This window comes from Scyliorhinus canicula, chromosome 6 (assembly GCF_902713615.1).
Source record: "Scyliorhinus canicula chromosome 6, sScyCan1.1, whole genome shotgun sequence".
NCBI classification, from domain to species: Eukaryota; Metazoa; Chordata; class Chondrichthyes; order Carcharhiniformes; family Scyliorhinidae; genus Scyliorhinus; species Scyliorhinus canicula.
Genome location: NC_052151.1, coordinates 62,021,636 through 62,032,884, shown reverse-complemented (window position 1 = coordinate 62,032,884; position 11,249 = coordinate 62,021,636). Strand labels below are relative to the sequence as shown.

Here is an 11,249-nt window from a genome sequence, read left to right as displayed (position 1 = left end):
TCAACTTCGTCGTCGATTAGTAGATTTTTTTTAGTAGTACCATTTCCAAAGTTCTTTACTTCAGATCTTCAATTCGTAGATCACCACTTCTGGTTTCATGTTGCAATGCTTGAATCAGTGCTCAAAGAATGTCTAGTTCGTGATTAGTTAAGATTTATTAAATTACTCACGGCGCCGAGGTCCCAGGTTCGATCCCGGCTCTGGGTCACTGTCCGTGTGGAGTTTGCACATTCTCCCCGTGTTTGCATGGGTTTCGCCCCCCCCCCCCCCCAACCCAAAGATGTGCACAGTAGGTGGATTGGCCACGCTAAATTTCCCCGTAATTGGAAAAAATGAATTGGGTGCTCTAAAGATTTATTAAATTACAATAACGTGGGTAGAAAACAATACTAATACTACTAATTAACTGTTAACAACTAGAATACAAGCTAATACAAAATATGTCCATCTACAACGACTCTTCACCAGACTTCGAGGTTGCAGTATCATGTGGTGTAGTTCTACTGCCACCTGGTGAGTTGGAGGTCTAACATATTAACATACAGAATATCTTATGCATATCATTACAGTGATCACATTTCAAAAGTACTTCATTGGCTGTGCAGTGTTTTCGGATATTCTGTGACCATGAAATAAATTATATAATTGCAAATCGGGCAGCACGGTAGCACAATGGTTAGCACTGTTACCTCACAGCTCCAGGATCCCAGGTTCGATTGCCGGCTTGGGTCACTGTCTGTGCGGAGTCTACACGTTCTCCCTGTGTCTGCGTGGGTTTCCTGCGGGTGCTCCGGTTTCCTCCCACAATTCCCGAAGACTTGCTGTTAGGTAATTTGGGCATTCTGAATTCTCCCTCTGTGTACCCGAACAGGTGCCGGAATGTGCGACTATGGTCTTTTCACAATAACTTAATTGCAGTGCTAATGTAAGCCTACTTGTGACAATAAAGATTATTATCATTATTATAAATATAATTATCTTTATTAGTGTCACAAATAGGCTTACCTTAACACTGCAATGACGTTACTGTGACAATCCCCTAGCCACCACACTCTGGCCATTTCCTTTTGCATATAAGCTTTGTTTTATACACCACCATATATGGTTTCTTTGTCCAAAGGCAAATATCCTCAAGTTCAACATGTCACAATGATTCTGAGGATGTGGAGTTTTGTTGCCTTGATGTATCTGTATTCTTTGGGTTCTGTCTTTTTAAACTTGTAGAGTGTGGTGATAACCACTGTAGGTATGCATATTGCAGTAGGGGGATGTATGGCTGCACCTGTAATACAGGTTCCTCCGGTAAGCCTCTGCTGGCTAGCTCCGCCCACAGGGAGCTTGTGTATAAATATGTGTGAGTCACTCAGACTCTAGTCTTCAGTTGCAGACAGAGGAATAGCATCACACAGCAATAAAGCCTCGATTGAACTTGTCTCTCATCTTTGAGTATAATTGTTAGTGCCACACAGAGTAAGTTTAAAGTATTACTGAACAAGTTATCTTGTTCTGGGTAATGACAGAGTGCTCCTCCACCTCTTTCTTCCCCGCCCCACTGAAGTCAATGGAAAACCACGATCAGTGCATTGTACAAGTGATGTCCAACTGAAGTTGCATTTCATCCCATGTTTCTTAAGCATCCCCCTTTCTATATGTGATTCTAAGGCATTCACTGCTGCTGTGCCTTTATTAAATCCTTGTTATTAATGGCATATCCGTATGATGCAAAATAGTATATGGGAGTCTAGTCTTTACTTACTTAATAATCTTTATTTACAGCCATTCATTGCATACTGTGCACCTCCATTTGTGGTTTTAATTTTTTAATATAAATTTAGAATACCCAATTCATTTTTCAAATTAAGGGGCAATTCAGCGTGGCCAATCCATCCACCCTGCACATCTTTGGGTTGTGGGGGTGAAACCCAAGCAGACACGGGAGAATTTGCAAACTCCAAACGGACAGTGACCCAGGACCGGGATCAAACCTGAGGCATGAGGCAGCAGTGCTAACGGCTGCACCACCGTGCTGCCCTTATTTGTGGTTTTAATGATGGAAATACCGTCAGTATTCGCCGTCATTATCTTGTGTAACTGTCAGCAGCTTTTGGCATTCCCACCTAAGCAGTTAAATCCAGAAGTTGCTGTCAATGATTCCTTGCTCCACATGAGGGAGTGCTGTTGCAGATGGGCAGATAGCGTCTTGACAGATCACAGAACTGCTGGAAAGGTTATGCCTTGGTAATATGGTGTGCTGGGTTTTCAAACTAGGCACTAAGTCCTAACTATTACTGAATAAGTTAGCTTGTTCTGGGGAATGACAGAGTGCTCCTCCTCTTCTTTTTCCCCCACTGAAGTCAATGGAAAACCACGATCAGTGCATTGTACAAATGATGTCCAACCGAAGTTGCATTTCATCCCATGTTTCTTAAGCATCCCCCTTTCTATGTGATTCTAAGGCATTCACTGCTGCAGTGCCTTTGTTAAATCCTACTTGCTCTCATTTTTCAATTTTCATTTTATTGTGTTTCTCACTCCTCTCCATTCCAGAGAATCAGGAAGTGGCTAATGTTGGTTGGAAGTTGGCTTATTGTTCTCAGCTTTTTCTTGTTGGGACCAGCACCCATTTTTCATATCAAATGGTGGGTATTTTGTTGAATAAGTTTTCATTAGCTTTATATTTATGGCAACAATATGTTGTGACCTAGAATATATTGCCTGAAAGTGTGGTGGAAGCTAATCCATTAGTAGTTTTCTAAAGGAAATTGAAGGGAAGACAATTTCTGGACAATGGGGAAAGTAAAGGGGAGTAGGATTAATTGGATAGGTCTTTCTAGATATGACATAGGTATAATAGGTCAAATGGTCTACTTTTATACTGTAAGATTCTAGGATTACTGCAGTCAAAGTGGGTAAAATTGCATATTGTGCAGTCTTTTCTACACGTCAAGCTGAATATGTCAGATAAAGTTTAAGTATGTTGTCAAGCACTTTACATATAGAATATGGAATCCTACAATGTAGAAGGAGGCCATTTGACCCATCAAGTCTGCACCGACCATCTGAGAGATCACCCCATAGCTCCACCTAACCTGCACATCTTTGGACTGTGGGGGTAAACCAGAACACCTGAAGGAAACCCACACAGGCACGGGGAAAATGTACAAACTCCACACAGTCAGCAAAGGCCGGAATCAAACCCAAGGCCCTGGACTGTGAGGCAGCAGTGCTAGCCACTGTGCCAATGTGCCGTTGATACAGTTGTGGCATTCATCACATTTAGAAAGTTCTTCTCTTGCACCTTAATATTTTGCACTCAGTAAGACAGAAATTTAAGATACACGAAATAGGAGGAGGCCCTTTAGCCTGCTTCACCATTCAATAAGATCATTTTCTTTCTGATCACTAAAGCATATATTCAATCTAAAGTATGTATTCAACCTACAAACTATCAACAGGCCACCTATCGAACAAAAATAGTTGTTCTGGTACTCAATCATCATTGGTTATTAGTTTATGGGGCGAGGGACAAGCGTTTAATTTATCAAAACATATTTTGGGGATTAGAAGAATGATACTAACCAGTTTAAAGTAGAACCATTTCTAAGAATGTGTTTTATTTATTTCCTTTGCAGCCAGCTCTGGATGTTTGTTTTGATGATGGTAATCAGTGGGTTTTCACTTAGCTTGAGTGGCATTCCGATTTTTCCAGAAGTCATCTCCTGTGCTTAGTAAGAATTTTTTAATTATAATGTCATAACGTTTGCTTCCAAAAAAAAGGTTGGGTATATTTACCTGGACTGCTGTGTAAGCATAAAGCAGGGACACCTACTTTTCACATTGTTTTGTGAACTAAGGAAATATACTTGCTGCATTTGACAAGAACTATATTTTGCCTCACCATCTCTGCAACTTTGGACTTCTTTTATATCCTTCGGATAGACAGCAGCCCAAGGATCTCCAGGTGTCCTAGCTTCAAAGGATTTATTAACACAAGCAGTGATTGTAATATTTACATTTAATAATTGTTGCAAGTCCTTAAGTAGAAAGTTGGAAATACATAGCTAAATTTTAATGTAAATCTCTATCTGTTTAGCACTTGTAACCCTAATACACATTTCTTTGGCCAAATATTCTGCCTATTTGAACTGCATGATTTTGCCAAAATCAGAACTGTGCAATTTTCTGTTTAGTCATTGAACATAAAGAAATCAGCCTTATTGGCCTTAAAGTGGTTTCAGCTTTGCGATGGAGGCGAGGTGTCATTTGGGTGTCAAAACCCCAGCTGACACCAAAACAAAGTGCATGACATTACTTTCTTTGCAGAGTCTCCCTCTCTTCACTGTCAGGTGAGGTCGAATTGCCAACTGAAGGCAATGGTGGAAGAAAATAATTTATGCGCAAAAGGTCAGAATTGGAGGAGTACATCATTCTCGGATAGTTTTAGATCTGGAGAAGGTTACCAAGGTAGGGAGTGTTAAGGTCAGGGAGGGATTTGAAAATGAGTATGAGAATTTTAAAATTGAGGCGTTCAGCCGTTGTTGCAGCGTGTTGTTAGGCTAAATCTCAGTTCAATGAGTGAGTCGACACAGTAAGGCTTCAATCAAGTAGATAGTTTTTACTTAGGATTGTAACACGTACAGCCATCTGAGTTATGGCTGGAGAAGGCGCATTCTGCCGAGCCTCAAGTTACACACACTGATAAAGGTTGTTCCGCGCGCAATGGCCTTGGGCGGGTTACATAGCTGCCCACTCACAGTACTGTTGCTAACCTAAATGTTATCTAAACCGCCACCCCCATCGCCCTCCTTAGTCAGAGCTAGAAGCAGCTGCAGAAATATACCTTACAATCCCTCCTTTGTCCTCTTATGAGGACAACAATTACTTCCCGCGCCCCCTATGTTTTGAAACGCGCGCGAAAAGAAAATAAAAAACCCTTTTTGCCAAGCGTTCTATACCGCCTGGTTGGGTCTTGAGGTCTCAGGAAGGTGAGGACCCCCCATTCCTCCTTGGCTCAACCCGCCGGAGTCTCAAGTCCTTCCCAGGGGCGGTGTACATTATATACAATTTTTGCCTTGCCCCTTATAACCCGCGCGTTTTTCTTTCGTTCCCTTCCCCCCCCAGTTTCACATTTCAGCTTCTAAGTACTCTTCTTGGTCAAAAATATCTTCATGGCCTGGTATTTAGGAGGTAGTTCCTCCCAGTTGGCGAATGCCCTCAGCCCACGGGATTTTTCCGGGTTTTCTGATACACACCAGGTCCCCTTCTTTTATCGGACTCTCCTGTCCTTCTTCTCCGTCACCGGCCGCGTTGTTCACCTGTTGCGAAACTAAAGTGACCATGTTACCGAGCATTTTGATATATTGACTCATTTCAATTTCCCTATCTTCCCATGTTTGCACCCACTCCGGGTTGGTCTTGGGTCCTGGGTCGTTAAGAGGGTGAAAATTCAAAACTTAAGATTTGTAAGTTCCAATTAAAAAGCATCTTCAGCTGTGTGGACTGTTCATTACTTTATCAGAATTTAAAAGGCCAGAACTCGCAGGCAAACCAGCATGGGAGTGTCAAGACATCTTCTGGATTACACACAAAAGCTTGTTGAAAGGGTTGACTGTCTTGCAGAGACAAAAAGGGGCGTATAGTGGGTGCATAAATTGGAATGATGCCATTCGCATCTCGAAACTTGTTTTTAAATTTTTCACTCAAATGGCTGGGAGTAAAAGTTGGAGTGCTGCCAAATTCCCGTTATCAAGTTTTTCAGGGAACACAATATATTATTGAAACTCATGGACATATTTCATTTACCCATCTGTTGTTTATAAGTCATTCTGCAATCTCATAATTAAAACATCTGCTTTGTGAGACAGTTTAGTTTCACCCTACTGATGATTATTTGTGTCAGGGAAGTTTTAACCCTGAACTAATGAAACACCGGCTTGATCATATTTGTCATATGTATTTCAACTATCCTAACCTCCACTGAACACCATATTTGTCATATGTATTTCAACTATCCTAACCTCCACTGAACACCATAAAACTAATATTTTCTTATTTTTACATACGTGATTTTGCACCCTGATTAAAATTATAGCCTTTGAAAAGAAAAAAATTGTTAACTGTACTCAAACTATAATCTTTAAAGACAATGCGTAGACAATTTGAAGCTTTCAAATAATCACAGCTCGTAACAAGTCAAGGTCTGAAGTCAAAGTCTGAATACAAAGACTGTGAATAGTTCAGAACAAAGTTTAGATGCCTAAAACTCTCTCTCTCTCTCTCTGGAACTCTTGTCGCTCTTTCTCTTTATCTAACTACCCCTCCCCTTCTCTGTCTCTCCCTGACGTTCTCTTTCGCTCTCTCAACTTTCGCTGTCTCTATCAGTCTCTCTCTCTCTACGTAACTCTCTCTACGTAACTCTCTGTCTGTCTCTCTTTCTCTAAAATGGAACAAAATTAAAATACTGAACAAAATTTTTCATTCTCCTTCAAAAACTTTATCTGTGTCATTCCATTTAAGTCAATTTCTACTGATTAATTTTAGAGGCATTAGCTTTTCTTAGAGATGTATATTTCTTTGTGCAGATGACCTGCTTGCTGAAATGGTTAAATTTTTGTACAGAATCAAAAGTGGTGGAGAACTTGGCATGATGCCATCTCCATCCGTTATGCGACCTTAGACATTACCCATCCTTTCTTTCAATTTTCAATGTTCGTTGTTTAACCGGTTTTTGGAAAGAGACATTACTGGATGTTTATTTTTCTTTTATTTCAAGTGAGTTGAATTACTGCTGAATTTATCTGGACGGCTTGAAACGATCTGAAGTTATTCTCGACATGTATCCATTCTTAAGTTTCTAACCGTAACCTTGTATTGATTTTCCTCCCCATTTTTTTGTTTTGGGAGGGGGGGTTAGTCATCCTCAGATATTCCTGAACAAAAGTAATTGAGTGTTTTAGCCCCTTTCTGATCTTTTGGACTTCACTTAATTTGATTATTTTTTTTCTCTCCTTGAGACATTCCGGGACAGTCGTTAGCCGTAATTGTTGGCAGTTTTGTGAGGTCTTTACGCTATCTTTACCCACTTGATTGCTTTGCTTAAAGGAGTTAGAGCTCAATTCCTTTAAACCAGCCTGTCTTCCAAATGGTATGAAGGTTTAATTTATATCATTTGTGCTTAGAACTTTATTTGTCTTATCTTTACTTCTGTGTATCTCACCATTTTTCTCTGTTCCACAGAAATCACACCCATCTTTGATCATTGTTTTTTTTTACCAGAGTATTTTGCTCTTCAAAAACCAAAAAATGTTTTAAACTGACTCTTTTACTCATTTGGCCTTGATACTAGATTTATTGGATGTTACCTCACCGTCTGTCCGCCTTGCCAAGTGATTCTAATTTTAGGCGGTCAAAGGTTTGACTACTCGCCTTGTCCACCGGCTCGAGCGGCGTCCAGCTCAGCAAATCCTTCCAGACTTACACTAAATGTTAGGGGTGAAAATATTCACACAAAGGCCTGAATATCAGTAACAAAGCAGTTTACTATGTCAGAATTCTGGGAGATAAGATTTGGGAACTCCGCAGTCCCTGACAGCACCTTATCTCACTTAAGCTTAAACTCACATGGATTAATATACAGATTCAAGGCGGATAGCCTAATGACTTGGTTATTTTCCCATATGTGCCGTCCTTTTTTTCTAAGACGTTGGCTGTTTTAACTATTTCTTTCTCTGTCAATTTTATACCCAATTTTTTTTTTTTTTTTTTTTTTTTTTTTAATTTTTTTATTGGAATTTTTTGCAGAAAATATAACAAAAAGTATAGCAAAAAGCAGTAATATGCAACTAACAGCCCCATAACACCCACAATTCCCCCCATACCGTAACATCACATGTATCACATTCCCCCACCCCCCCCCCCAAACAAGAGAACTTAACCATAAATTAAAATTAGATAAATCAAATTTAAATAAAATAAGCTAACATAATCAACGCCCCCCCCCCCCCCCCCCCCCCCACCCACCCCCCCACCCCCCCCCCCGGGTTGCTGCTGCTACTGTCCCAGTACCCTATCGTTGAGCCAGAAAGTCGAGGAAAGGTTGCCACCGTTTAAAGAACCCTTGCACCGATCCTCTCAGGGCGAATTTAACCTTCTCAAGCTTAATAAAGCCCGCCATGTCATTGATCCAGGTCTCCACGCTTGGGGGCCTCGCGTCCTTCCACTGTAGCAAAATCCTTCGCCGGGCTACTAGGGACGCAAAGGCCAGCACACCGGCCTCTTTCGCCTCCTGCACTCCCGGCTCTACCCCAACCCCAAAGATCGCGAGTCCCCATCCTGGCTTGACCCTGGATCCCACCACCCTTGACACCGTCCTCGCCACCCCCTTCCAGAAGTCCTCCAATGCCGGGCATGCCCAGAACATATGGGCATGGTTCGCTGGACTCCCCGAGCACCTGGCACACCTATCTTCACCCCCAAAGAACCTATTCATCCTCGTCCCAGTCATGTGGGCCCTATGCAGCACCTTGAATTGGATGAGGCTAAGCCGCGCACACGAGGAGGAAGAATTTACCCTCTCCAGGGCATCAGCCCATGTCCCGTCTTCGATCTGTTCCCCCAGTTCCCCCTCCCACTTCGTTTTCAGCTCCTCTACTGACGCCTCTTCCTTCTCCTGCATAAGCTTGTAGATATCGGATATCTTCCCCTCCCCGACCCAGACCCCCGAGAGCACCCTGTCACTCACCCCCTTCGCGGGGAGCGCAGGGAATCCCTCCACCTGCCGTCTAGCAAATGCCTTTACCTGCAGATATCTAAACATGTTTCCCGGCGGGAGCCCAAATTTCTCTTCCAACTCCCCCAGGCTCGCAAACCTTCCGTCGATAAACAGGTCCTTCAGCTGTCTAATGCCCGCTCTATACCATCCCCGAAATCCCCCATCCATGTTCCCCGGGACGAACCTATGGTTCCCCCTTAACGGAGCCTCCATCGAGCCCCCCACTTCTCCCCTATGTCGCCTCCACTGCCCCCAAATCTTGAGGGTAGCCGCCACCACCGGACTCGTGGTATACCTCGTGGGAGGGAGCGGCCACGGCGCCGTTACCAGGGCCCCCAGGCTTGTATCCCCACAGGACGCTCTCTCCATCCGTTTCCATGCTGCCCCCTCCCCCTCCATCACCCACTTACGCACCATCGACACGTTGGCCGCCCAGTAATACCCCGAGAGGTTGGGCAACGCCAGCCCCCCCCCATCCCTACTCCGCTCCAAGAAGACCCTCTTCACCCTTGGGGTGCCATGCGCCCAAACAAATCCCATGATGCTGCTGGTCACTCTTTTAAAAAAGGCCCTAGGGATAAAGATGGGCAAGCACTGGAAGAGGAACAAGAACCTCGGGAGAACCGTCATTTTGACGGATTGCACTCTGCCCGCCAGCGATAGCGGCACCATGTCCCACCTTTTAAATTCCTCCTCCATCTGTTCCACTAGTCTGGTGAAGTTAAGCTTATGAAGAGCCCCCCAACTCCTGGCCACCTGCACCCCCAGGTACCTGAAACTCTTCACTGCCCGCCTGAAGGGGAGCCTCCCAATTCCCTCCTCCTGATCTCCCGGGTGCACTACAAATACCTCGCTCTTTCCTAAGTTCAGCTTATAGCCCGAGAAGCCCCCAAATTCCGCTAACAGTTCCATCACCCCCGGCATTCCCCCCTCTGGGTCCGCCACATATAACAGCAGGTCGTCTGCATACAGCGATACCCGGTGCTCCTCCCCCCCCCGCACCAGACCCCTCCACTTCCCTGACTCCCTCAACGCCATGGCCAGCGGTTCAATCGCCAGTGCAAAGAGCAGGGGGGACAGGGGACACCCCTGCCTGGTCCCACGATAAAGCCTAAAATACTCCGATCTCCTTCCATTTGTGACTACACTCGCCATCGGCGCCGCGTAAAGCAGCCTCACCCATTTGATGAATCCCTCCCCAAATCCAAACCTCTCCAGCACCTCCCATAGGTACCCCCATTCAACTCTATCAAACGCCTTCTCTGCATCCAGCGCCACCACTATCTCCGCCTCCCCCTCCACTGCCGGCATCATGATAACATTGAGCAGTCTCCGCACATTCGTGTTGTTTATACCCAATTTTAATGCATTAGTTTTCCCCCAGTGGCCATTTTTCTTCTAAATTTTTATGCTCTTTTCGCACGCTAATGTTACCGGACATTTATATTTCAAGGACATTTATATTTCAAATCTCTTATGAACCGGTGATAATAGATCCAAAACTGTTTTGTTTTCAATGCCCGACCTTCACGTGACAGATCTCTGTTCTTAATAACCAGTCTAAGGCAACAAAACAATTTTCCGATTCTAAGACTCTACTTCCTTCTCACTCTACTTCTGAGATCTGACAGTTTTTTAAGTAAAGACTTTGAGTAAATATTATCACTAATATTTGGTCAAAGGTAATAATTCTATTTCCTTCTCACTCTACTTCTGATATCTGACAGTTTTTTAAGTAAAGACTTTAAGTAAATATTATCACTAATATTTGGTCGAAGGTAATAACATGCCCTCTACTTCCTTCTCACTCTACTTCTGAGATCTGACAGTTTTTTAAGTAAAGACTCACTCTACTTCTGATATCTGACAGTTTTTTAAGTAAAGACTTTAAGTAAATATTATCACTAATATTTGGTCGAAGGTAATAACATTAATCTTACACCTTAAGGACTTTTAAGTTCAACTTAACACTTACGTGTCACAATCCCAAGGCGTTTGACGTCCGGCTATGGTCGTCTTCTAATTTTGTCTCCTTTTTCAATCACTGAGACAATTATTACACAATTTAAAATTTCAATTTTGGAGTTTTGATTTAACAGGTTTGACTCCGTACCTTCTTTTTAGCCGGCTTTTAATTGTCTCTGCGATCTTAAACGGAGTTGTGTTCGACTCCCCCCCCCCCCAACGTCGGGGTCACCAATTTGTTAGGCTAAATCTCAGTTCAATGAGTGAGTCGACACAGTAAGGCTTCAATCAAGTAGATAGTTTTTACTTAGGATTGTAACACGTACAGCCATCTGAGTTATGGCTGGAGAAGGCGCATTCTGCCGAGCCTCAAGTTACACACACTGATAAAGGTTGTTCCGCGCGCAATGGCCTTGGGCGGGTTACATAGCTGCCCACTCACAGTACTGTTGCTAACCTAAATGTTATCTAAACCGCCACCCCCATCGCCCTCCTTAGTCAGAGCTAGAAGCAG

General features: G+C 43.3%; 1 protein-coding gene across 2 annotated transcripts in view; it reads left to right on the top strand.

Moving 5' to 3' along the window:
• slc18b1 (solute carrier family 18 member B1) overlaps positions 1 to 11,249 on the top strand; it is a 97,843-nt gene that overhangs the window by 69,837 nt on the left and 16,757 nt on the right. Inside the window, exons 9-10 of one of the 2 annotated variants that reach the window (XM_038799363.1) lie at positions 2,548 to 2,639; positions 3,633 to 3,728. In XM_038799363.1, coding sequence (XP_038655291.1) covers positions 2,548 to 2,639; positions 3,633 to 3,728 — 188 coding nt within the window. The remainder of the gene's footprint in view (positions 1 to 2,547; positions 2,640 to 3,632; positions 3,729 to 11,249) is intronic. The other variant, XM_038799364.1, reaches the window with a different exon arrangement.